Source organism: Hemiscyllium ocellatum, chromosome 34 (genome assembly GCF_020745735.1).
Source record: "Hemiscyllium ocellatum isolate sHemOce1 chromosome 34, sHemOce1.pat.X.cur, whole genome shotgun sequence".
In the NCBI taxonomy this organism is placed as follows: domain Eukaryota; kingdom Metazoa; phylum Chordata; class Chondrichthyes; order Orectolobiformes; family Hemiscylliidae; genus Hemiscyllium; species Hemiscyllium ocellatum.
This window is the reverse complement of record NC_083434.1, coordinates 24,070,267-24,097,981: the sequence shown is the minus strand read 5'-3', so window position 1 is coordinate 24,097,981 and position 27,715 is coordinate 24,070,267. Positions and strand designations below refer to the sequence as shown.

The following is a 27,715-nucleotide window of genomic DNA, read 5'->3' as shown; positions in this document are numbered from 1 at the left end:
ATCAGAGATTATAGAACAGGCAAATGAATAAGTTCAGTTGTCTAAGAAATCATGAACAGAAATACAGTTCCAAGAGTTTGCTTCCCTAAGTGTTATTCGTATCAATTAAAATGTTTCTGATCCTGAAAAAGGTTTGTGACAATTATCATTTGCCAAAAATTCTAATTTGATGTCACTCAGCTACTCATTCACAAAAAAAAGGGCTTGTGTAGGTATCTGTTAAAAAGTGTTTTATAAAACCCCTGAAACAAAATCTGCTACTTGGTTTGTGTACCAAGGATTCAATCATTGTCAGATTATACACAGCATTTGCAGACCACCAAAAACTATCACAAATTCATGAATGTCTACAACAGATGGTCATATCAAGTTTCTCCTAACCAAAATAATATTTTTCAAAGCTTAAAATAATAACATATATATGAATTATAATCGGTACCATGAAGGGATTTCAATCCCAGTTCTTTCGATCCTCTAGAAGTATTAATCCTAGATGATAAGAGTCAAAAGGGCTCATAAAACCAGACTGAAATGATGACTCAGATGTGCTTATTTAAAATGAAAGTCAAGTTACATGGTGCATTCTCTCATTGATGAGACATGACAGAAAACAACAAATTAAGGGCTAGATAGCCAAGTCATTAAACACAAAAGAACAACCACAAAACACGGGAAGCAGTTGAAACACAGCATTGAATCTTTAAAAGGAAAAACTGACCATTAAACATTCGAGGCATAGGAATATACAAAGCTCTGAGGTTATTGTAATTCTGGAAATGGAACCAACATTGTAAACTAAATGGCATTCTTGGTTGTTGAACTTTTAACAATTCCATGAAAATCACCTATGCACTTCCAACTTTTATTTTTATCGATAATTCTGTGATCTAAAAATGGCTCTGAAAATCTTTTTAGAAACTCCACTGCCCTGTCACTTACACACATGTCCATAGCCTTCCCATTGCACATAGAGGCATGACATAATTGTGTTTCAGTGCATAGAACAAGTGTATACAGATGAAGTGCCCTTCAGTCACTGTAAAACAGAACAGATAACCAGGGCAACTAAGAACATCTGTTTTACATAGTGCTCTTTTTTAAAAAGCTACTTATCCCACCTGGAGTAAAATATTTTCCCTGAAACATGTTCAATATAGCTTTGTTGGCTGCCTTCTGATGGTGTGAATCTCACTGAGAACATCAACAAGGTGTTTCCACTGACTGGACACAACTAATGAATGATTCTCAGAGTACTTGTGATGCAATGGCAGTGTCCCTACCTGTGAACCAGGAAGGCCTGGGTTCAAATCCCACTTGCTCTAGCAACATAACATCTTTCAGCTGTAATCTTAAAACAACAAAAAAAGATTTTTGCCCCTCTCTGTCACTATGAGAACTAGTCAAAATACCAATTAAAGATTAGAATTTATTACCTAGAAAGTGACATAGTCTGCCTTATGTGAGCTCATCTACGTAAACATTACAACTAATTCAGTACAATGAAATAAACCAGCAATTTACATGAACACAGTATCCTTAGCCATTTTACACAGGAATATGAAAAACTGCGAGCCAGGAAAGGTACACTAGGAGCACTAATCAAAGTCCCTGCCCAAGAGACTGAGCTGGTGGACAAATTTAAAAGGAGAGTACAGAGAGGTTTAGGTAGGGAATTCAAAGGAGAAGCAAATAAAACCAAAGTATCTGCCACCAAATAAAAGGGCAAAGAGGGCTGAGAATGTCAGCATTAACAGAAATTTAAGTGAGTTGAAGAGATGCAGGTGAGAAATATTGGCAGGTTGGGACGAGGTCATGGGGGATACAAAAGATTATTTTAAACCTGAGGAACTGAGGACCTGGGAGTCAGTGCAGGTCAGACAGAGTTGGGACATACAGGGATTGGTGCTTCTGCAAGTTTACAGAAGATGAATGATGGGAGGCTAATGAAAGCACTGGACGTGGACAAGTCTGGAATGACAAAGACATGTATAATGGTTTCAAGCAGCAAAGATAGTGAGGGGGCAGATTTTGTAACAGGGTAACAGTCTTGGCAATGGTGAAGATTCAGGGGTAAGCTAAGGTCAGTGCAGTATTTCAACTTACTCTACAAATTTGGGCGGCACGGTGGCACAGTGGTTAGCATTGCTGCCTCACAGCGCCTGTAGACCCGGGTTCAATTCCCGACTCAGGCTACTGACTGTGTGGAGTTTGCACGTTCTCCCCGTGTCTGCGTGGGTTTCCTCCGGGTGCTCCGGTTTCCTCCCACAGTCCAAAGATGTGCGGGTCAGGTGAATTGGCCAAGCTAAAATTGCCCGTAGTGTTAGGTAAGGGGTAAATGTAGGGGTATGGGTGGGTTGCGCTTCGGCGGGTCGGTGTGGACTTGTTGGGCCGAAGGGCCTGTTTCCACACTGTAAGTCTAATCTAATCTAAAATCTAATAGGAAAATTCGATCAGTCCTACTCTAAAAACTATCTTCAACCTCTGAATTAACAGGAACACAATAGAAGAAAATAGAAATACACAGGTTATACTTTTATTAGAGCAATGACCAGAAAAAAAAAGTTGAGTGGATTTAATCCAGTTAATCACAGGGTTTATATTTCAAAGTCTGCCATAGCGTTCTGTTAAACATTAATGATCCATGAGAGTTAGGCTTTTCATTAAAACTAGATTGGTCATCCATATCTAAGAATTATTTCAGAACTACAGTAATGCTAAGAAGAAAATATTTTCTGTTAGCACCAACCCCAAACATAATATATCTGAATATAGAGTTAGAGATGTACAGCACAGAAACAGACCCTTCGGTCCAACTCGCCAACCTGATATCCTAACCTAATCTAGTCCCATTTGCCAGCACTTGGCCAATATCTCTTTAAACCTTTCCTATTCATATACGCATTCAGATGCTATAATTGTACCAGCCTCCAACACTTCCTCTGGCAGCTCATTCCATAAATGCATCACTGTGTGTGTGAAAACATTGCCCCTTAGATCCCTTTTATCTTTTCCCTCTCACCCTAAACCTATGCCCTCTAGTTCTGGACTCCACCACCAGGATTTATCCTACCCATGCTCCTCATGATTTTATAAACCTCTATAAAAGTCACCCCTCAGCCTCTGGCGTTACAAGGAAAACAGCTCCAGCCTATTTAGCCTCTCCCTACAGCTCAAATCCTCTAACCATGGCAACATCCTTGCAAATCTTTCCTGAACCCGTTTAAGTTTCAGAACATCTTACTAATAGGAAGGAAACCAGAATTGCATGCGGTATTCCAAAAGTGGCCTAACCAATGTCCTACAAAGACGCTATATGACCTTCCAACTCCTTACTCAATGCTCTGGCCAATATTGGAAAGCATACCAAATGCCTTCTTCACTATCCTATCTACCTGCGATTCCACTTTCAAGGAATTATGAACCTGCGCTCCAAGCTCTCTGTTCAGCAATACTCCCCAGGACCTTACCATTAAGGTTATAAGCTCTGCTCTGACTTTCTTTTCCAAAATGCAGCAGCTTGCATTTTTCTAAATTAAATTCCATCTGCCACTTCTCAGCCCATTGGCCCATCTGATCAAGATCTCATTGTAATCTGAGGTAACCTTCTTCGCTGTCCACTACACCTCCAATTTTGGTGTCATCTGCAAACTTACTAACTGTAGCTCTTCTGTTCACATCCAAAACCATTTATATAAAATGACAAAAAGCAGTGAACCCAACACCGACCCTTGTGGAACACCACCAATCACAGGCCTCCAGTCTGAAAAGCAACCTGCCACCACCACTCTGTCTTCTACTTTCAAGCCAGTTCTGTAAAAAAAAGACTAGTTCTCCCTGTATTCCATGAGATCTAACCTTGTTAACCAGTCTCCCATGAGGAACCTTGTTGAACACCTTTCTGAATTGCATATAGATCATGCCTACTGCTCTGCCCTCATCAATCCTTTTTGTTTGGTGTTCTTGATTTTTTTTTTACTGAAGAGAAAAAATTGTGTTTAGAAAATTAATAGTGTCTATACCAGTAACATCAGTTACAAAGGATTCAGTTAGGCATAGTTATAACCAGTGTCCTACAAAGACGCTATATGACCTTCCAACTCCTTACTCAACGCTCTGGCCAATACTGGAAAGCATACCAAATGCCTTCTTCACTATCCTATCTACCTGCGATTCCACTTTCAAGAAGTTTTGAGAAGATTTGTAGCTCAGATTGAGGTTCTGGATGTAGGTTTGCTCGCTGAGCTGGAAGCTTCATTTCCAGACATTTCATCACCAAACTAGGTAACATCTTCAGTGGGCCTCCAGACGAAGCACTGTACATGATTCCTGCTTTCTATTTATGTTTGGGTTGTGTTGGTGATGTCATTTCCTGTGGAAATGTTCCTACATCCAGAACATATAACTGGCCTTGCAAAAGAAAGTTTTAATTTACTGACATTTACTGCTTCTTTTCTTCAGTGCAATCATTAATTTGTTACATAACATAAAATTCCAGATCCTAGTCCAATACAGTGTTTCATCATTTCATAAAATATTGCCAGCACGTCAGATAATAAGACTAGTTATCAGAATGCCTTTTTTTAAAAAAAAACAAGGATTGCTCCAACATGGACTGGCCTATTACTAACTGTGAACAAGAATCCCTAATTATAGTTTTTTAAAAAAAGGGACATGAATAAATATTTGAAAATTAAACATTCAGAAAATAAGAAAATGAAATCGAGCAGAAATAGCACTTTCAGAGAGCCAGAGTCATAGTTTGTTCAAGGGGTCTACATTTTGAACCACCGTGAATAACTTGTGCAGCAAAATTTGTCGTAGTTTAGGTACTTAGTAACATTGAAGTGCAATCAAGATAAAGCAATACCATTATTCTTCAGTATAGATCCATCCTATTATTTCATAGCCACCCACAAAACAATGAGCAAATGACAAGGTTAGATAATTTAAAACATTGTTTTACAGCAAGGTCTCATGATATTTCAAATATTTGGTCACTGAATTTATGCAATATATCTTCTTTCCCAGCTCATGATGATCATGTCCACTCCCCAAATATCTGGGGAATAATGCTCCAACTGTCCTAAACTAGTTTACCAAGTGCCATTCTTTGTCTGAACCCTATAAGTACTGACAGTTAGACAGCTCTGAAGGGTATTGAAAACCAAGCCCAATACCCACAAGTATGGTCACTTGCTAATGAGAATAGACAACCCTTCCGTCATATTTTAGTACCCTCTACCTAACAAAATTTACAAGAAAGATTTGTTGATGTATACATTTAGCTCATTGCTTGGCCAGTTCAGAGTGATAGGAGGTGGAGGAATCTTTCAAGCATTTTGTTTTATTTAGGACAGAAACGGGTCATTGGTTTAAGTGAATGAGACCATCAAAACATCATTCTGAACTGAAGTCTCTAAAATCAACAATCAATTTTCCCCTTCACCTTTTCCTAGAGAAATGTTAGAAACAACAAAGGGCCATAAATAATGAATATGTAATTGTGATTAGTATGCTTGTGAACGCACTGCACTGAATGAGGCAAGTCATCCAATTTGTCTGTGACAAGGGCACAGCATTTAAATAAACTTAATGTGGGCAACAATTGGACCATTACGTTTTCTTGTGTTGGATTTGCATGATTTTCCAGATTTTCCCCCTTAAATCAGTTCTTTCAATTTTTTTAAAAAAGGGGGACAAGAGAAGGGAAGGAGACAATTGGACATGAAATTTAGATACCCAATTCGCTCCGCAAAAATGGTTTGTTGCACCGCCAAGTTGAGAAAGTTGCGACATAAAAATAGTTGGCTGTCAACATATAAACCCTTCCTTTCTTTTTAAATAAAGTAATAAAATGTGTCCAACTTTCCAAACACTGCTCGATCAGTTAGATTGAACAACCTGCTCTACGTACTGCAAAAGCAGAAGGGAGGACCATCAGCCGCAGCATTACATAACTGCGTCTGTACTAGCAATGTCAGAGTCAGCCTCTCCTCAGATGGAAACCTGGAACTTGCAATTTGACAAACAGCTGCCTTCCCACCCCCCCTCCCCCTCCACCAGCATCCACCAGTCAGATACATTGAGGGATCCCATTACCAATAAGAAAAAAAACAAATGCAATGGGAGTCTGAAGCTTTGGTCTTTTGTTTGGCAGCGTTACCGGAGGACCAATGAGCCTGCATGGACCAGATCTGGGGGGGGAAAGGGAGTTGGGGGGGGGGGAAAGGGAGTGGGGGGGGGGGAAAGGGAGTGGGGGGGGGGGGGGGAGGGGGGGGGGGGGGGGGAAAGGGAGTGGGGGGGGGAAAGGGAGTGTGTGTGGGGGGGAAAGGGAGTGGGGGGGGAAAAGGGAGTGGGGGGGGAAAAGGGAGTGGGGGGGGGAAAGGGAGTGGGGGGGGAAAAGGGAGTGGGGGGGGAAAAGGGAGTGGGGGGGGGAAAGGGAGTGGGGGGGGAAAGGGAGTGGGGGGGGGGGGGAGTGGGGGGGGAAAAGGGAGTGGGGGGGAGGGAGGGAGTGGGGGGGGGGAGGGAGGGAGTGGGGGGGAGGGAGGGAGTGGGGGGGAAGGGAGGGAGTGGGGGGGAAGGGAGGGAGTGGGGGGGAGGGAGGGAGTGGGGGGGAGGGAGTGGGGGGAGAGGGAGTGGGGGGGGGGGGAGGGAGGGAGTGGGGGGGGGGGAGGGGGGGGAGGGAGTGGGGGGGGAGGGAGTGGGGGGGTAAGTGTGGGGGCAGGGAGGGTAAACATGGGCCAAGGCGAGGGCGTGTGGGGGGGAAGGGATGATTGGGGGCAAGTGTGGGGCAGGGGGTGAGGGAGTGGGGGCAAGTGTGGGGAGGGGACGAGTGTGGAGCAGAGGTGAGTGGGGGTGGGGCAAGCATGGGAAGGGGGCGAGTGTGAGGCAGGGGCGAGTGGGGGGTAGAGCAGGGGTGGCAAAGGCGAGGGCAGGGATGAGGGAGAGGGGGTCGAGGGCGAGGGGGCGGAGGGGGACGAGGGTGGGGGGTTCGAGGGCGAGGGGAGGGGGTCCAGGGCGGGGCATCTGTCAACGATGAAGGGTGGAATGGAAATTAGAGTCAATGGGTCAGCGGCGGCGTCCCTCGGGTGGATTTCTGATGGGGTGGGGGGAAAACGAGGGTAAAAGAGTATGAGGATGAGGGGCTTCGGACGGAGGGGCCCGTGGACTCGCCAGGTGTCGCAGCAAGGACAAGCCTGAATTCCTACCGGGAGCAGCGGGGAGGGATAGAGGGAAGATACAGCTCCCGGGGGGAACGCAGGGGCTCTCGCTCACTCACGAAATTATCCCTGAAATCGCTGTCCGGGCACAGCACATAGAAGGAAACACCGGGATCCGCGTAGAAATCCAGCCGGCTCTCGGCCTCCTCGGTGGCGATCAGCTCGAACGGGGTGTTGTAGCACCACTTGTCCGCGATGTCGACGAACTGCTGGAATTCCATGGCCGCCCGCCGCCGCCTCCTCCTCCGGTGTGGGGGGCGGGGGGTGATGGATGCGGTGGTGAGTGTTTACGAGTCAGTCCGGTCCGTTAGCCTCAGGCGCGATCTCTGCCGCTGCATCGGCCTCAGAGGAGAGCGCGGCCCATGGCGCGCGCCAGCGCCCCGCTCTTTGTTTTCGCTCTGCGGCCTGTGGGGTGGGAGTGGGGGTGGGGGAGGGGAGTGGCCGCTTGAGGTACGGACGATGTGCAGCTCCGTCAGTGTGAGCTGCCGCCGCACTGCGTGCCTCGCGCTCCTCCACGCCGCCAGCCAATCCGAATGGCAGAGAGGCGGGGAGCCGAACTCCCACACGTGTGCTCAGTATTCTCGGAATTAAGATACAGCAACGCCGTTGCACGTTCATTTTGGAGTCAGTTGTCCTTTGGGTTTCCAAAGGGGCTGCCTATTTTGTCTGAAGACGCAAGTAAACTGCAAGTTTAAATGTAAGATGGGTAAATGGACATGGTCTTTTCCCGGGACAGGAGTCGTCCAGAACTAGAGGGTATAGATTTAAGACGAGAGGGGGAAGATTTAGAACGGACCTAACTGGTAACTTTTTCCACGCAAAGGGTGGTGCTTTTTTTTAGAATGAGCAGTCAGAGGAAGTGGTGTTGGCTGGTACAATTACAACATTTAATAGACATCTGGATGAGTATATGAATAGAAAGGGGTTTAGAGGGCAATGAGCCAAGTACTGGCAAATGGGAATAGGTTAAGTTAGGATGGATAGGTTGGACAAAAGGGTCTGTTTCCATGCTGTACATCTTTGACTCCATATCTGGTTGGCATGGATGAGTTAGACCAAATGGTCTTTCCGTGCTGTCTATCTCCAGGAGTCTACATATTTGAACTTATATAACATATTTCAGGACCACAAGACGTTAGTTTTATAACCAATTACCTTGTATGTCTTTGAGCTGCATTCCTGCTGTAACTTAAATGTGGTTATTAAACTAACAATTCATAGGCATTTTAATTGCTACCCTTATAGCTGGAGAATTTGAACAGTTTAAAAATATAAAAAATCTCTTTTATATCTCTTTTAAAAATATAAAAATTTCTAATCACAAAGCTGTATCCAAATCCTTAGCCAATCTGATTAATATGTGGATCCTAGTACCATGCAAACCACAGTCAACTTTGCATAGCTATCCAAAATCATTTTTCTTTGGTTCATTTCTCAAGGCAATGCCTTGATTAATAAGTCACCTTGCTTGGATTTAAATTTCAAACACTGGCAGTTAACTGTCAATCAGCAACTGTTGCATTATCCGTAGCAACACCTCTGCTAATCAGAGTTCACTTGCAAACCAATCTATTACATACAGTAGAAATGTCACATTCCCTCAAATTACTAATTCTTGTAAACTGTCCTGATGAGTGCAAGATCAAAAGGTTTGACAAAATGTTTTTTGTTAGCAATGCTCAATATATTCTAAGAATGTACAATGTGAGCTGCTAAATCAACTGTTTAATAGGGTAAGTGCATAATTTGTCTTTTTAAAAACCAGCTGCATATTTAAAATGGATAAACAAAGATCACAAGTCACAACCATCATTATCAACTTGCTTATACTCTGGAAACAACACAAATTTATTTAGTGAAGTGAATCAAATTATTCAAATATCCGGTTTAAATTTGTGCAATTTTACCAGAAAAGCTCAGCAAGTGTGACAACATCTGTGAAGAGGAATCAGAGTTAATGTTTGGGTCCAGTGACCCTTCTGGGGGTCACTGGACCCAAAATGTTAACTCTGATTTCTCTCTCAGATGCAGCCATGCCTGCTGAGTTTTTCCAGCAATGTTCAGCACCCACAGCTCTTTTGGTGTGGATTCACCAGAATGTTGATAGGAGTGCAGGGTTTGAGTAGGCTGGATAGCTGAGACTTTTTCCACTGAAGCATAGGAGATTGACAGGTGGCTTTAGAAAGGTTCATAAAATCATGAGGGGCATAGATAAGCTGAGTAATAAGAGTGTTTTCCCTATGCGGGTGAGTTCAAAACTAAGGGGCATATTTTTAAGGTGCAAGGAAAAAAGATTTATAAAAGCACATGAGGAGCAACATTTTTCACAGAATGGTTTGTGTGTGGAATGAACTGCCAGAGAAAATAGTGGATGTAGGTACAGTTACAACATTGAAAAGACTTTTGGATAAGTACATGAATAGGAAAGGTTTGAGAGAATATTGGTCAAATGCAAGCAAGTTGGATTAGTTTATTTTGGGAACATTGTTGGCATGGACTAATTGGACCAAAGGGTCTGTTTTCATACTGCATGATTCTAGTAAAAGATTAACATTTTTTAAATCTGCAAAGTATAAAAATTACTCTAAATGTTTTAAATATTTTGTAAGGACAGCTTATGCTTACCTACAGCCCAATCAGGACTTAACAGTCAGGACACATAATTAAAACAGTTAACCTATTCAATCTTTAGTTTTCAAACCAACACAGATACTTACTCCATTTTAGTGTAACCCTCATTGTGTTGGGTAAAACTAAGAAATAAACACAATAAATATGGATAAGCAATGCTTATTAGCCTACTTGGTCTCATCCTGAGATAATAATTTAAATACTAATCCTGCCTAAGTGGTGAAATTAACATGCATTTGTCACTGGCACTGGTTAGACATTTAAATTTTAATAAACAAAAGACATCATGGCTGAATAAAGATAAATTTGTGAATCCATTTATGGCTATTGCAAAAATGACATAAGATTACATTGATCAATAACTTTAGATTTGCCAGTCTCTTCAATAAAGTTATCCATGGTACAGTTTCTGTGATCACTGGAACAATATTATGACATTAAGGAAGATAGAGAAACACTTGTTATCAAAATCTTACTGATAAAAGTGAATAGGTTTAATTTCTCTAGAAAAAGGAAGTCTGCAGAGTCCAGAAGACACAGTGCAAGTGTGACTAAATTCTACCCTTGAAGGGCAATACAAATGTAGAATAAGTTCAAAGAAAAATGGCTTGGAAACAGTCACCAAAAAATGGGTTCAAGACACAATCTGATGTGGAAAGAGAGAGAAAAAAAGACCATGTGAAAAATAGGGAAAGACAAAGGTGAATGGAGAACAACAGAAGAAGCCTGATCCAACCTTTCAATGGTATGAGGAAATAAGGGTGTTCCCTCCAATTAGTTATTTCATTTTGAAATTTAGTATTTAGTAAAGCATAATGCACCTTGCAACATTTCATACCAACAGTTAAGCTATTCCATTCACGGCTTTTTGATTTGGCACACTTAAGCTTTCAGTATCTGACTTACAGTCTAACACAATCATGATAAAAACATTAACTATGAATTTTTTAAATAAATATTACTTATGCTTTCACTACTTCCACATTGAAAGGACAATCACTCAAGTTTGGAAAACAATTACCATTTTATAACAATGCATGGACACTTTATTTGTCCCAACTGAAAATCTAGAGTGATATTCATGGACAAGTCATATATTCTGCAAATGATGGTCTTATCTTAGATGCATTGCTAGGAGGAAGTGGTGCAAAAACAGTAAGATAAGTCACCGAAAGCAAAATTGCCCCCACCCCATAGCATCCAATGACTGGTTACTCAGTGTTACTTGTGGAGATCCAGGAGCAGATCACTCAACCATTCATTAGGATTAGGAATAATTGACTGTGATTGTGAATAGCGAGAAGACAAAATCAGACGCAAACAGTAATGTTCTCTATTTTAGGCAAACAAAATTAAAAATATTCAAGTGAGTGAAATTCAAAAACAAAATATTATGGATGTAGATTACAGAATTTTTCATTGAACTGCTTAAACAATAAGAAATATCCATTTTATATGGAAACACAAACATTGCAAGATAGCCACAATTAAAATAGCTGTTCATTTTCCATTAAATGATAAGACATTAATGCTGTTCCAGATGGATTTCATTCACATTGTTGTTTTATGCTTAGATCACCGTGCCTAAAAGGCTTTTTTGGAAATTAAAACCCAGTCCAGCACCTTTTACACAATTGTATTTTTAAAAATGAGCAATTCTGCTACTAATTAAGAACATCTTTTTTGAAATGATAGTCCTTACTAAAGACTTCAGTATTAAAGTAGTATCCATTAAAGATTCATATCAATAACCAATATAAACTACCAGCTAAATATCAGTCACTTCACAAACACCTTGGTATTTGCAGGACTCTCCCACAGAATTGTTCAGTTTCTGCAATGTGTGATATGTGTTGTGATACATACATAAACTTTTATGATTCATAGCAATATGCAAGGTAAACAATGCCTTTAACATAATCAAAATGTTTATACTCAGCTGTCTGTTCAATTCTGAATACGTAAGCTTGACATACATTCCATTTAAAATATTTTTGATCAATAAGTTTTCAGAAAAAAATTGGAATACCTGACAAAATATATAAATAAACTGAAATATCCTAGTTTAACTTAAAAAAACAGCTAAACATATATTTAAAGTTAAAAGCACTCCATTAATTACCCAATACTCACATCTGATATTAAAACTGCAGAAAGAGCACATGTTTTTACAGAAAATAACTAATCTAGCTAATGGTTGAGCAAATTTCTACAGCAATGTCATCTCCATGGTAGATCATCGTGGAGGTAGTGGTCCATTTTCTTAGAACTTCAATCATCACTGTCACTTCCAGATTCACTCAATTGCAAGTCATTTCCTAAAAATAAAAGTCCATGTTACATGCAGTAAGCAACATTTACTTAGCCATTCACATTATTTTTAGTCTACAGCCAATCCTCTTCTATAAAGAAATATTATAAGATGGCTGGGGCCACCTGTCCGAGAGGTGCAGTCAGAAACTGAATCAACTTTTATAACCAGGCTTCATTAGGAATCTGCCCAACTGAATAGAAAGATTTGGTCCTCCAAAGACCTGAAGGCCAAAGATCCGCTGTCAAGTTGCTGGAAAAGGCACCTGGAAAGATTTTGCAAAGAGAAGTGGAGCCTGTAGCAGTAGAAGCTCAAGTCTTCCATGTGGAGTTCACCAGAGTATTCAAATTATAAACGATTCCATAATTAGAATAAAGAACTTAAACCATAGAATAATCCTTATCCTTTACATTTTATGGACAACACTATCCAAGAATTAAGGAAATTTATGAACCAATCCATGCTGCAAGTGTTCTTTTGAATGTTATAAGAAAGGCCTCTCAATAAGTTGCATACAACTGCTTTTTAATCTACAAGTTTCAGGAGGTTGATCAAAAATAAAATTCTAGTACATAATGCCCTCTTGTCCACCCCAGCTTATTGCTGACATGGAGCAATATCCTTTGCAAACTATTTTTAGTGATAAAGGATGAAACAGTGGGAAAACAATTCAGCATTACCAATAAGAATGAGGAGTCCAGAGCCTATCATGAGCATCATAAGCTGTTCCAAGAGAGCTCATATGCACTTTCACACAGACCGAGACTAGGTTGCCCTTATGACCACAGACTAGCAACAGCATTCCTGCCTCTCTCACCCTTATGGAGATGGATGAAGAGGTGGTAGAATCCTCTACATCAAATATGACAATACAGCAATATTGAATAAAATGCTAAACCAAACTAGATATTGACTGCAGGTAAGATACAAATGCTCAAAAGCCATTCGAGAACTTGTAGCATATAAAAACGGAACACTGAGAAGAATTAGAATCCTTACAATGTGGAAACAGGCCTTTCAGCCCAACTAGTCCACACTGACCCTCTGAACAGTAACCCATCCGCACCCCTTCCCGTACCCTATATTTATCTCTGACTAATACACCTAGCCTACACATCCCTGAACACTATGGGCAATTTAGCAAGAGCAATTCACCTAAACTGCACATCTTTGGATTGTGGCAGGAAATCCAAGCAGACATGGGGAGAACGTGCAAATGACACACAGTCACCCAAGGTTGGAACTGAACCGAGGTCCCTGGTGCTATGTGGTAGCTGTGCTAACCACTTAGCCACTGTGCCTTCCTAAAAGTGAAGTTTAATAGAATGCAAATCCGTGGAAATAAGGTAGTTGCCATTCAATGGCTAGATTCTGAAGTCAGTATTTAAGGCTTAAGAGAATATTGTAAATCGTTTTTTTGATGTCAAGATTGCTTTTTTTCCCCATTCGCCATATTTTCTCATTTTTCTCATCATTGCCACACCAATGAGTAGAAATTCAACCCATAGGTTAGACAAATAGATCAGTAGAAGAGTGACCTTAAAACTGAAATCCATGCATGATGATGTTTTCACTGCTATTATTAAAACTGGATTTTATTGTAACTGCTACTGAAAATCAAAATAACTTTAAGCAACTGCAGTAGAACGTGCCTGGGACTAAGCTGGTTGGCATCTTATACTATATCTGTGCATCTTCCAACATCTTGGATTATTGGTTGCAAAATGTCTACGAGAACTAATAAAACTCTTTCACATAAGCTTGACATTTTTAAGTAGTTATGGCAAGTTCTGCATAGGTTTCAAAACATTTGGGTATTTTATGATTATTCTGGATATCTTCACAACATGCAATATCATCTATTTTCCAGCCAGTGTACCAGAATTCATGGGTGTTAATGGGAGTCTAATTTTTACAACCTAGGTGGGGAATTAATGAGAACACCTGATGTAAGACATGAGATTTGATACAAGTTTGTTTTCATTCTCAAATATTCACAAACAGAAAATACATTTTTGCTTTTCGATTTGAAGTGGAGATACCTACAGCCTTTTGGGATATTCTTGAAACTATGTAATCACAGCAGACATAGTGTAATACTCTGCAAAAACCAGCAGGTTTAGGCATCCTTGCCAGAAAAAAAAATATGCTCATATTATCAGCAGCTGCTTTTCTTTAGCTTAATATTGAGTTATTCGGTGAAATGCAACTAATTACAAACATCTATCGCAGAGAAGAAACAAACTTATATCTTGTTCAACAGCAAGAAATTAAGAATGCAGTTAAGCATTGCATACTTACTAAGTGTGCTCATAAGTTGATTGCTTCCTGGTCTGCTGGTGCCATTTGTAGCAGCATTTCTGTTACTGTACTGCTGGTATGGCTGTGGTGGTGGCTGCTGGGGCTGGGTTTGGGATTGGGAGGGAGGTTGCTGTTGGGGTTGCATCTGTGGTGGTGTAGAGGAGGGGTGAGCTTCATTTTCCACATCACTGCTGGAACTGTCGTCACTGCCAGAGGAACTTCCTGAATCCGAAGAACTACTGCTGCTGCTCATCTGTTCAATAATATCAACTTCTGCTCTCAATTCTGGAAGGATGGGGAGAAAGCTATTAACATAAAATATAAGCTTTAAATTCACTAGCTTTCTTTGAAGAAATGTAGCTTATCCTTTTTTTTAAACATTTGTGACTTATTTCTGCAAACATTTTTCCTCAATGAAAATGATGGAATCCAGTAAAAGAACATAAAGGCAACAATGTCGAATGTAGTAATGACCAAGTTCTTTGGAAAATCTGTCTGTTTTCCCTTTCAATGCCTCACACCACATAACACTATACTGCTAAAATCTATGAACAGTAACCTTATGATCATCATATACTTCAGGTCACCAGAGTAAATAGAATGAGACCTACATTTTCAAGAAGAAAAAAAATGCTCTGTGGTAGAGCTATCAGTGAGAGGGAAAAAAGTGAATTACATTTGTGAAAATAAATGAGATTCAAACATACACACATTTTCTTGACCTTCTCTTTGCAAATAAAGAGATTCAATATTTCTATTACCACAAAAACATGTGCAGATCTACAGATGAACTGAACTACATTTTTGTAGATGACATAAAGCAAAATAGTGGAAGCACAATGATGTGCAAATTAAGAGAAATAGTACAAGTAAAAAAAGTTGAAAAATGTGTTGCTGGAAGTGCGCAGCAGGTCAGGCAGCATCCAAGGAGCAGGAGAATCAGGAATGAGGAAGGTGTGCCAAGCAGACTAAGATAAAAGGTAGGGAGGGGGGAACTTGGGGGAGGGGCGTTGGGAAAACGATAGGTGGAAGGAGGTTAAGGTGAGGGTGATAGGCCGGAGAGGGGGTGGGGCGGAGAGGTCAGGAAGAAGATTGCAGGTCAAGAAGGTAGTACTGAGTCCAAGGGTTGGGACTGAGGTAAGGTGGGGGGAGGGGAAATGAGGAAGCTGGAGAAATCTGCATTCATTCCTTGTGGTTGGAGGGTTCCTTGGCGGAAGATGAGGAGCTCTTTCTCCAGGCGTCATGTTGCCACGGTCTGGCAATGGAGGAGGCCAAGGACCTGCATGTCCTTGGTGGAGTGGGAGGGGGAGTTAAAGTGTTCAGCCACGGGGCGGTTGGGTTGGTTGGTGCGGGTGTCCCGGAGCTGTTCTCTGAAACATTCTGCAAGCAGGCGGCCTGTCTCCCCAATGTAGAGGAGGCCACATCGTGTGCAGCGGATGGTGTAAATGATGTGTGTGGAGGTGCAGGTGAATTTGTGACAGATATGGAAGGATCCCTTGGGGCCTTGGAGGGAAGTGTGGGCGCAGGTTTTGCATTTCTTGCGGTTGCAGGGGAAGGTGCCGGGACTGAAGGTTGAGGGGTGTGGACCTGACGAGGGAGTCGCAGTGGGAGTGGTTTTTCCGGAACGCTGATAGGGGAGGGGAGGGGAGGGAAATATATCCTTGGTGGTGGGGTCCTTCCATATCCGTCATATCTTAGTCTGCTTGGCACATCTTCCTCATTCCTGAAGAAGGGCTTATTCCCGAAACATCAATTCTCTTGCTCCTTGGATGCTGCCTGACCTGCTGTGTTTTTCCAGCAACACATTTTTCAGCTCTGATCTCCAGCATCTGCAGTCCTCACTTTTTCCAAGTAAAAAAAGTTTCATTGCACAAGAATGGTCAAATGTCAAATTCAATATCCCATGAGTATATCATTGAACTTAAAAAGGTTACATTGCACTGCATACAAGATAATATCACGTTGATATAAAAAGGTAGTAGAAATATGGAACAATTCCTCCCAATAAAAAAAGTCTATTGAGGTCATTCAAAAAATGTAAAACACTTCTTTTATTGTAAGGCTTTTATTTATTAAAAATATTAAGTGATGTTGAAGCAAGTTTGGTAAAAAGAGATGCAGATTAGCCACAATGTTATACTACACAAATGTACAGTATGAAGAACAGTGAAAAAAGTTAAAAGAAGTTGGCTAATATTTGCTTTCTCATCTAGAGAAATGGTATTTTCCTGTTAGGTGGTGGTCGAGTCAAAGTTTACAAATCAGAATGAAGCTTCTCATGCCTGTACTTGATCCTTTCAATGGGCGATACAGAAATCACCATCTGGCCAATTCTCCCTTTGAAGAGCCAAGTATCTCCCTCAGCTTTAAATGGCTACTGCTATATCTCAAAAGAAAGAATAGTCTCTGCCTCAGCTACTTTCTATAGGAACACAAGGCAAGCTCTCAGAATTCTCACTTCATTCAGTGATAATTTTACATCAATGAGTCTTCAATTAGAGGAAATAGCCAAAATTCTTCATAATGCAAGAAACCTACTAAAAACTATTTTTCTTTATCACTGTTCTAGTAGAAGCTGTCCAAGTATTTCCCCATTATTTTAACTTCTCGTTCTTGGTTTCATCCTGGTAGATCTATGCAGTTTACCTCTTTGGCAAGAATGTCTTTATATATTAAGGATTAAAAATGTACAGTGTCCAACTGTAGCTTAACCAGTGTGCTGTAACTATTTGTCATGCCCCAATTCATTAAACTCAAAGTATTACTAGTCTTTTCAACCACCATTTTCTTGTATTTGTACTTCAAAGAAACTATTGAAAGATGTTGCAAGATATGTTTTTATGAACACATTTCTCTGCTATAGCTTGTGTCAGCCAAATGCCAGCCTAACAACCCATGCAAGAGCTCTTTCAGTCTTTTACAACTATCTTCCCACCAAACTCTTTATTTGTTTTGACCTATGAGACACATTATTTTCAATGCTTCTGGTATCAAATGCATTTCTACTAACCCTCACTTTCTGTTTATTCTTAGTCAATCAATTTTCTGTCAATGCTGCTACAACACCTTTGATAGCAATTTTGAAACAAGTCACTTACATAATACCTTATCTAATGCCATCTGAAATTTCTTCAGTACAGTTATGACATGCCACCAATCCAAGATGGTCATTTTTTTTCCAATATTTACCTATCAATGGCTTAAGCTATGGTTTCTGTCAAAATTTACAGAATGCCCAGAAATAAGAATGTAAGTACATCAAAATTAGAACAGGCCATTTGGCCCTTCAAGCCTGCTCCACCATTCAATAAGATCATGGCTGATCTGTCCAAAGCCTCAATTCCTCTTTTGCGCCAGCTCATTATAGTCCTCCACTCCCCAGTACAGAGGAACTTGGATTATCTGAATATCAATTATCCGAATTTCAGATTATCCGAAGAAGATCTCAAGGTCCCCATAGAAACATTACATCAAAGAGGTGTTTCAACACTGATTGTGTCTTTTGTTTACAATGATTAAAAACGAACCTGACTTACTGAAATGGTGCACAGAACATCGATGGGAGCCCAGGCACCGTCTCCAAATGACTGCCCTTTCTCTGTGCACCGACACCTTCTCTGGAGTTCTACACAGGGGTGTACCCTGAACCCCCCCTTCCCCAAATAATCTCTCCGACATTGTCCTGTACAGGGCAAAGATGGAATTTGTCAAAAAGGTGTGTGTGTGTGTGTATATATATATATATATATATATATATATATATAGAGTCACCCCCATCCAAAGGCGGCAGCAGCAGACTTACTGTTGGCATCCATCTAGCTGCCCTGGGGGGGCGCAGAGTTGGGGGGGGTTGGCTTCGCGGGGGCTCGCATGCGCTACACTGCTGCCTAGTCTCCTGAATGGGATGCAGACTTAGCAAGTGCTTACTGTGTTAATCCCATTTAACTCTTTGTGGGGGGCGCAGAAGGAGACTTCAGCTATGCTGCAGGTCCCTTACACACAAGTGTGTGTCTGCTCAGAAACAAACCCTGAGACAGAGAGAGGGAGCAAGGCAGGCAGAGTGAGGAAAAAGGAAACTTCAGAAAAATCCGAACCCCAGAGTAGAGGCATTGAATCAATTAACTGAATAATCAATTATCCAAACGAAATAGTGTCCGCCCATCTTGTTCGGATAATCGAGGTTCCTCTGTATTTCAAAAATCTAACTATCTTCTCTTTAAATACTTTCAGTGATTTAACCTCCATAACTCTCGAATTCCAAAATCTTCTGGAGAAGCAATTTTATCACCTTATGCAGTTCAATACTCCCCCACTACAAGAAATATCTTTGCAATATCTATTCTTCCACACTATCCCTCTAAGCTGTGTAAGTTTCTGTTTACACAGTAAGCATGCCAGCACACTGACTTTTAATTCCAGTTGCCACAGCCACACAATCACCTGCAAGGTTTACTCAGTAGAAAAAAAAGAGGACATAACCTGTTAAGGCCTCTCAGAATGACGCACATTTTAAACCAGATGGGTCTTTTTCTTTTGTAAGTGACAATTGAAAAATGGTCATCATTAGACTTTTAATTCCAGGTTTTGTACGGTTTTCAAATTCCACCATCTGGGATTCAAATCCAGGTCCCCAGACCATTAGCTGGGTCTCTGGATGACTAGCGCTGAAACAATATCACTATTGTTAACTATGAAAATACAGTAAACAACTGCAGGAGGACAAACAAATAATTAGGCAAGGCACACAGATAAATTGCAGAGCAATATATAGTTTTGGACAAGGAGGAGGACTTAAAATAAACACCAGGTAGTAAGAAGTTGTTGGGATTTGATTCATCAAGTGGCTTTTCCTGCTCTTAAAAGTTTCATGTGCCCATTTACACAGATCTTTCATTGGTATACCTCTTTTTATGTCATCAAGTTGTGGTTCAGGTGACGGATTGTCCTTTGTCGGAGATGCTTTCGGACCAGGACATGGCTTACTTGGTGCTCTAAACTGAGAGGAAGGCTGAGATCTTCGCACTGCTTGTGATTCCAACTGAGCCTGGATTTTACTGCTCCCTTCAGCTCTGAAACAATTATTGGTAATTGGGTCATTGAGGGAGGATTAGACATGCATCATGTGATAGCAATAAGAAATTATATAACATTATCAAACAGCTTTAAAATTATTCTATGAAAGTCAAGGACAACAAAATCGCAATAATGAAAAATGTCCTCCCTTCTTATGTGTCATGCTTCATCTTTTGAAGAGACCAACCCCTGGATGGGACAGTTTCACAGTAGCCATGTTTATCTCTGAGCCTAAGCACTTAAGTGCCAGGAGAGCAAGTAGTTCCTAAGCCTCAACACAAATACTTCTTGTGTCTTCACCCAATATTCATAATCATATTTTTCAAGAATAACTCGAGTAGTGTTCATTAATAAAACAAGTACCTCATTGTGAAAACCCTGCCTCCCACGAGCACTCATAAGAACGTTTTCTGGGGGATCCAAGATGGCGGTGACCCAGCAAGACTGAGTCCACAGTGCTCTACCCAAAACTTGGGAAAAGTGGGCTATCCACCCCCACCACACTCACTAAACCATTTATAATAGTTGTTAACCTTAAATAGTTACCTATTAGTACATTTAAATAGTCTAATACTAGCTGGAAAATGAGTAAAGGGAAGGGAACAGGCGGCTCTAAGAAAGCAGGGACCCCTCCCCCACCCTCTCCCTCTTCAGCTGCAACAAAGGTGTCTTCAGCTACTTCAGGAGATTTACCAATGAAGATGAGCTATGAGGAGATGTTTGCCAGGTGGGAGGCGAAGATTGATGCTTTTATCGATGAGTCTCGGCAGAGCAGAGAAGCACTATCAGCCGAGCTGCAGAAGCAGGGCAGAGACATTCAGGAATTGGAGTGCCGAGTCAGAGAGGTGGAGTCGAAGGCCGCAGCCTCAGAGACTGGGATAAAATCAACAGCCGACCACATCCGTTTTCTCAAGAATCGAGTCCAGAACCTAGAAAACCACATTGATGACCTCGAAAATCGATGTCGTAGAAAAAATATTCGGTTGTTGGGCCTTCCCGAGCAGGAAGAGGGAGGCCAGCTGACAGCATTCTTAGAGCATTGGCTGCCACAACTTTTAAATCTGCAGGCTGGATCAGGCCAGGTAAGGGTAGAATGGGCCTACCGGGTCACAGTACGTGGGCCCGGCTCAACCCAGCGCCCACGCCCGGTCCTGTTCCAGCTGCAGAGCTATAGGGAGAGGCAGATGCTCCTGGAAGCCTCAAGAAATCTGGGAAAAGATCCCCAAGCTATGACCCACAAAGGATCCAGGATCATGCTGTTCCAGGACTTCTCCCCAGCTTTGGTCCGAAAGAGGAAGGCATTCGATGAGGCGAAGAAGCGTTTAAGGGACTTAAATATCCAGTACTCCTTACGATATCCAGCGACGCTGCGCCTTAGCCACGAAGGATCCATATATAACTTCGGATCACCGGAGAAGGCTAAGGAATTCTTGGACTCTCTTAAATAAGCTGTAAGAGATTGTGGACGCTGGTCTGCCTTTCCCATTATTTTGGTTTACATCCCTTCATCTTTTCTTATCTTTCCCCCTATGTGTGTATGTATATATATATGTTGGGGCGTTTGGTTAATGTTGATGGGGGGAGGTGGTTACCTTATTCTATTTTACTTCTGTTTTTAGGAGCGGGGTTGTTTTTCTTTCCCCTGTTATTTTGTGGTATTATATCAAAGTATTACGTGTTGAGATTGTAATCTTATAGTTATATATGGTATTAATATTCCCAAATATATTTAGGTGTGGGTGGGGGTGGGGTGTTCACTGTTAACTCTAGCTTTATATTATATTTGAATTCTCCTCATTTTATTGAGGAACACCTGGGTCAAGGGTGGGGCACTGGTTGGAAGAGGGTAAGATGGACTGTGGGAGAGGAAGTGACGCTCCCTGGGAACAAGGGAGAAAATCTCCAATTCGGAATGTTTTATATTTTTTATACTTAGAAAGAGTTTTTTGTTATATTGTTTTGAGTGTATCAGAGAATCTTTACTTTTGTAAATCTTGTATGCTCCATGCTCGGGATGTTCTAGATAGGGTTTCCCCTCCCGAGGGGTCTCGGATCTGTCCAGATGATTATGGCTGAACAGTCGGTTAAGTGGTGCACCTGGAATGTCAGGGGGAGTAATTCACCAGTTAAAAGGAAGAAAATATTATCAAATCTTAAGAAGGAGAGAGTTGATATAGCTCTCCTACAGGAGACACACCTGTCGGATAAAGAACACTTAAAATTACGACAGGGCGGATTTGATCAGGCCTTTTTTTCCTCTTTTAATTCAAAAAGCAGGGGAGTCGTTATCCTTGTCCGGAAGAACTTCCCTTTGAAAATTCTAAATCAGATAAAAGACGAATCTGGACGATATATTTTGATTAAAGCCCTCATAAATGGAGAGGAATATGGGATCTTAAATGTATACTGCCCCCCGGCACACCCCTTTAAATTCATAACGGAAGCTTTTTCAAAACTGATGGCCTTTGGTGCCCGTCATACAATTATAGGGGTAGACTTTAATTGTATTATGGATCCGGAAATAGACAGGATTCCCAAGAGTGCCGCTGGAGTATCTCCCAGATCTAGACAACTGGCGGATCTGAATAAAGAATTAGGATTGGTAGATGTATGGAGATGTCTCCATCCACAGGGTAGAGATTTTTCTTTCTACTCTAATCCACATAAATGTCACACAAGAATTGATATGTTTTTTGCCCCATCGATTTTTCTAAACTCTATAGCAACCTGTAAAATAGGTACTATAGCAATCTCTGACCATGCCGCTGTATACATGGAAACTAAGGTAAAGAACAATGGGACATCCGCTCGGCATTGGCGTATGGACCCCTTCCTGATAAAAGATAGCAAATTTTTAAAGTACTTCTCCCAAGAACTTAAAAACTTTTTTAGAAATTAATACTGGTACGGCTAGCAATCCGTCAATGATGTGGGAGACCATCAAAGCTTATGCACGAGGTTTGATCATCTCCTATTCAGCGACCCAGAGGAAAATGAAGGGAGAGCAACAGCGTCTGCTCGAAGCTCGCCTAAAAGCAGCCGAAACAGCATACGCTGATAGACCTTCTATCACAAAATTGCAGAGGATTACAGCTCTTAGGACAGCTTTAAACACCGCGCTTACTCAAACGGCTAAAAGGGAAATATTATTTGCGAAACAAAGATTATATGAATATGGCGACAAACCGGGTAGATACTTAGCATTTCTTGCAAAGAAAAAGAAAGCCCCTCAAACTATTCCGACCATCAAGGAAAGTACAGGTACCCTGACTCATGATCATAAAAAGATCAATGCGACCTTTAAAGAATTTTATTCTGAACTATATAGATCGCAGGATTGTGAAGATAGGATTAGGAGGATGCAGTCATTTTTTAAAAATTTGACCTTCCCGGGCCTGACTCCGGAACAGGTGTCGGCCCTAAATACCCCTTTAACAGTCCAAGAAATACTTGAGGCAATTAGGCAACTTCAGAGCGGAAAAGCACCGGGCCCGGATGGTTTTCAAGCTGAATTCTATAAAGAATTTACAGGAATATTGGTTGACCCACTTATGGATATGTATAATTTTGCGCATAGTCAGGTCTGTCTCCCGCCCACGCTGAAAGAAGCAAATATTTCTCTTATCCTCAAAAAAGGAAAAGACCCAGAAGATTGTGCATCTTACAGACCAATATCCTTACTAAATGTAGACTTTAAAATTCTCTCAAAAATGTTAGCACTAAGACTAGAAAGGGTACTGCCATATATTATAAAGGAGGACCAGACGGGATTTATTAAGGGCCGCAGATCATCCAATAATATCAGAAGGGTCTTGAATATGATCCAAGCCTGTCATCAGGGAAAGATACCAGGAGTAGTAATTTCATTGGATGCGGAAAAGGCATTTGATAGGGTTGAATGGTCATATTTATTTTACACATTGGAAAGGTTTGGCGTTGGACAGGTGTTTACCAAATGGGTTTCAACATTGTATAATGACCCCAAAGCAGCTGTTATTACTAATGGGTTAAGATCGGATGGCTTCAGTGTGGGTAGGGGCTGCCGTCAAGGATGTCCTCTCTCACCATTGTTGTTTACACTGATAATCGAACCATTAGCAGAAGCCATCCGGACTGATCCTAATATAATGGCCCCGAGGATTGGTACAGGTAAACACAAAATTACCTTCTATGCAGATGACATTCTCTTATTCCTCAGTAATCCTTTAATGTCAGTGCCTCGTCTAATTCAAGTTATTAATACATTTAGTGCATTCTCAGGCTATAAAATTAATTTTTCAAAATCGGAAGCCATGCCAATGGGTGGTCTGGCTATGATACCCCACTTAATGGACGGATCCCCTTTTCCCTTCCGTTGGTCCCTGGAGGGCTTCTTATATTTAGGTATTTTTATCACGCCAGTATTTGATCAGCTGTATAGGGCTAATTTTGTACAATTAATGGAAAGGATAAGGCAGGACCTCCAGCGATGGAGAGACCTTCCGATTTCCTGGCTAGGGAGAATAGCATTAATTAAAATGAATGTTCTGCCCCGTCTCTTATATCCTATGAGAATGCTCCCGCTGATGCTGCCAAGGCTAGCCCTACGTAAATTATATGGCTGGTTGGGCTCCTTTATTTGGAACCATAGACGGCCCCTTATTAAGCTGAAGAAGCTACAGCTTCCACAGGCAAGGGGAGGACTGGACTTCCCAGACTTTAGGAAATATCAGTTAAGCTCCCTACTAAGTTACATAGCTGATTGGGTTTCATCTGATCCACAATCAATTTGGCTGGATATCGAAGCCTCCCAAGTAAAATACCCACTTATTAACCTTTTATTTTCAGATAAGAGGAAAATCATTACAGACCACTGTAAAAATCCCATAATATTAAACACAATTAAGGCCTGGAATATAATGCGGCAAAATGAGGGTAACTCACATAAAACATCCCCCCATGCACCAATAGTAGGCGCATGGGGATTCCAACCGGGGATTACAGATGCCACCTTTAAACTCTGGAGATCCAGGGGCATCTCATGCTTAGGGGACCTATTTAAAGATGGGATCCTGATGTCCTTTGAGCAGCTGCGTCTGAAATTCGGAATACCTAATGGGGATCTCTTTCGATACTTCCAACTTCGAGATTATATACAGAGGAAGACTACATTAATAGATAGTCTTTATAAATCAGACAGAGAATGTAATGTCTTACGACCAGCGGGGGCATCCTCCGTTAGTACTATATACCATTTGCTACATGAAGGAGTCTCAGGAGATATGGATGACCTGCTTAAAACATGGGAGCAGGACTTGGGGCTAGAAATCTCTGAGGATATGTGGAATGACATTTGGGAAAATGCTAGAAGAATTGCTATCTGTAACAGAACTCAGGCTATCCAACTAAAGATACTTCATAGGGCCCATATAGCTCCGGCTCGACTGGCAAAATTTAAGGCAGGAGCATCTCCAATGTGTCCCAAATGCAAAATAGAGGTGGGTACTCTTGTACATTGTCTGTGGACTTGTCAGAAAATCCGCAGATACTGGACTAAAGTGGCAAATACCCTGACAGAAATTTTAGGAACGGAAATTAGGGTGGACCCTGTATCTCTCCTTTTGGGCTTTTCGAACCTCTCATCTCTGGATATGCATGGGAAGAGACTATTTTCTATTCTCTCTTTCTGTGCAAGGAAAAATATTTTGGTGAACTGGGTGGCTGAGGGCCCCCCTGGACTTTCAAATTGGCACAGATTAATTATGGAATATATCCCCCTTGACTTCCTCACAAATATGGTGCACCGAAAGACTGAATTATTTTATAAAATATGGCAGCCCTTTTTGAATTATATAAATGCAGATATTTCGGCTATCCTAACAAGGGCTTTTATTTAGTGAAGATTTCAGACCGGGCTGCTCCGGGGCCCCTTGGGAGAGGAATCCTGCGCGAATACGGGTTTTATTATATTTGATGTTTATACATTCCGAGCATGTAAGAGACTTAGGTATACACTCTGGTTAGTTATAGGTTAGATTAGTAGAAAGTTGAGTTTTTTTTTCTTTTTTCGTTTCTTTTTTTTCTTTTTTTGTTTTCTTTCTTTCTCTTTTCTTTGTTAAATTATGACTATTGTATATATGATTTAATTGTACATCAATGTTTGTATTTGAGAGTTTTGTTTATTTTTGTAAATTTGCAAAAATGTTAAATTTCAATAAAAATATCTACAAAAAAAAAGAACGTTTTCTGCCATAATTTCTGTAAAATTCCCCAGGATAAAGCCATATTTTAAAAGTTTAGAATAAAAATACTGGTAGTATACAAGACAGAAACTTTAACCTGACAAGTTTTAAGGATTTGTACAAGTATTGAAGGGTATAACATTGTGAAGACTCAATATGCTACAAATCATTTCAAACTCTTGAGAATTATACATTTACAACACAAGCCATTGCAGGTGTTTATATGTAGAAATCTTGAAAATGAATTATTTCAAATACACTAAATCTATAGTTTTGAAGAAGTGATTACTACCCAATTGTTTCAATAAGTACTTAAGAACAAAAGGGTAATGTTAGGAGAACATGAAAAATGTTAAGGGTTTGGAATTGAGGAGAGAAAGAAAAATGATTTTTGAGAGCAGGCACAGGTACAAATTGTTCAATGGCCTATATCTATGCAATAAAATTCAATGATTAAATATTAATGTACTACTATTAATATATTTAGACTATAACATTTTATACAAAGTAAATCAGAAAAAAATGACTAACAAGCCAATGCATGATTTGGAGATGCTGGTATTGGACTGGGATGTACAAAATTAAAAATCACACAACACCAGGTTATTTTAATATCACCTGATGAAGGAGCGTCACTCTGAAAGCTAGTGTGCTTCCAATTAAACCTGTTGGACTATAACCTGGTGCTGTGATTTTTAAGCCAATGCATAGTATTGTCTGAAATGCTATACGACAGTCACAAAAAATAATTATTTAAATATTTTTAAAACATATGTATTCTCACCTGGTTTTCTTCACCTGTATACTGCTACTGAGTTTTTCAAGCACAAACTCCCCAGTATCATGGTTAATAATAAGTACACAATCCTTCTGATATGGCCTTTTATTACCTTTGAAGACAGTCATTGGTGGAGTAGACCCCTAGTGACCAAGAAACCTGATATTACTATTGCTTTGCCTTATTTTGTCTTGTACGAGAGTTCAAATTAACAAAATAATACCACTGCAATCAATAATTATTCTATCATATTTTAGCAAAACTCTTGCATTTACTGAGAGAGTAATTATACATCATTCATGGAAAGGTAAAGGCATATTCAAATCCAAACATTTTGCATTAAAATTTGATTTAAAATCAGTCTATTCCTGAAATTATCAAGGTTTTTTGAGTAGTATTGAATTATCTAATAATCTAAATCAAGTAATGCCTGTAACAAAGTGAGTTTTGAGAAGATTTGTAGTTCAGGTTGACGTTCTGGAAGCAAGTTTGCTCGTTAAGCTGGAAGGTTCATTTTGATTGTGAAAAACGAACCTTCCAGCTTAGCGAGCAAACTTACACCCAGAGACTGTAACAAAGTTAGAATTTAATGCAAAAAAAAATAATTCTTTATCCTCTAATTGAAAAAAACAGTATACTGCACCGATTCTCAAAATTCCTGTCTCTTCAGTACTTAAATGTAGTGAAATGAAATATTTGTGTATTGGGATGGCTGACAAGCCTTATGAAAGTTAAGGAACAATATGAAAAGAAGAATTAAGCACTTCAAATCAAGTAGACTTGCCCACAATGACATTAATGACACTAATTACCAAGGTTTACAGTAAATAACAGAACATATGAAACAGACTAGAATTATTTTCTTCACAAGATTTCACTGATCATACATTATGTAACTTGTTAATGTTCAAGAATCACTTTCACTAAATATTCAGCATGCTGATTCACGATGAGACCACAGATCTCCATTTGTTAAATTCTCAATTTCAGTTTCAATTCTCAATTTGTCAGTTACTAAGTGGAGGCTATTCATTTCCCCACATCAGGTGATGGATCTGATATTTTCCAATTGAACATTCATGCCATAATTTTAGTCGTCCTCTAATTTGCTCCTTGAAACTGTGATTACCAAACTGTCTGATCACATCCCATCTTTCAGATAGCTAACAAGAATTATGCT

At 40.5% G+C, this 27,715-nt stretch overlaps 2 protein-coding genes across 2 annotated transcripts in view; both read right to left on the bottom strand.

Moving 5' to 3' along the window:
- mturn (maturin, neural progenitor differentiation regulator homolog (Xenopus)) overlaps positions 1 to 7,722 on the bottom strand; it is a 33,526-nt gene extending 25,804 nt beyond the window's left edge. The window contains exon 1 of the mRNA XM_060850163.1: positions 7,280 to 7,722. Coding sequence (XP_060706146.1) covers positions 7,280 to 7,441 — 162 coding nt within the window. The 5' untranslated portion in view covers positions 7,442 to 7,722. The remainder of the gene's footprint in view (positions 1 to 7,279) is intronic.
- Positions 7,723 to 10,099: 2,377 nt separating this feature from the next.
- The window catches only part of eaf1 (ELL associated factor 1), a 25,392-nt gene continuing 7,776 nt past the window's right edge, over positions 10,100 to 27,715 (bottom strand). The window contains exons 3-6 of the mRNA XM_060849940.1: positions 26,542 to 26,678; positions 19,366 to 19,532; positions 14,464 to 14,748; positions 10,100 to 12,169 (exon numbers count right to left, since the gene is read on the bottom strand). Of these exons, the coding sequence (XP_060705923.1) occupies positions 12,123 to 12,169; positions 14,464 to 14,748; positions 19,366 to 19,532; positions 26,542 to 26,678 (636 nt within the window). The 3' untranslated portion in view covers positions 10,100 to 12,122. The remainder of the gene's footprint in view (positions 12,170 to 14,463; positions 14,749 to 19,365; positions 19,533 to 26,541; positions 26,679 to 27,715) is intronic.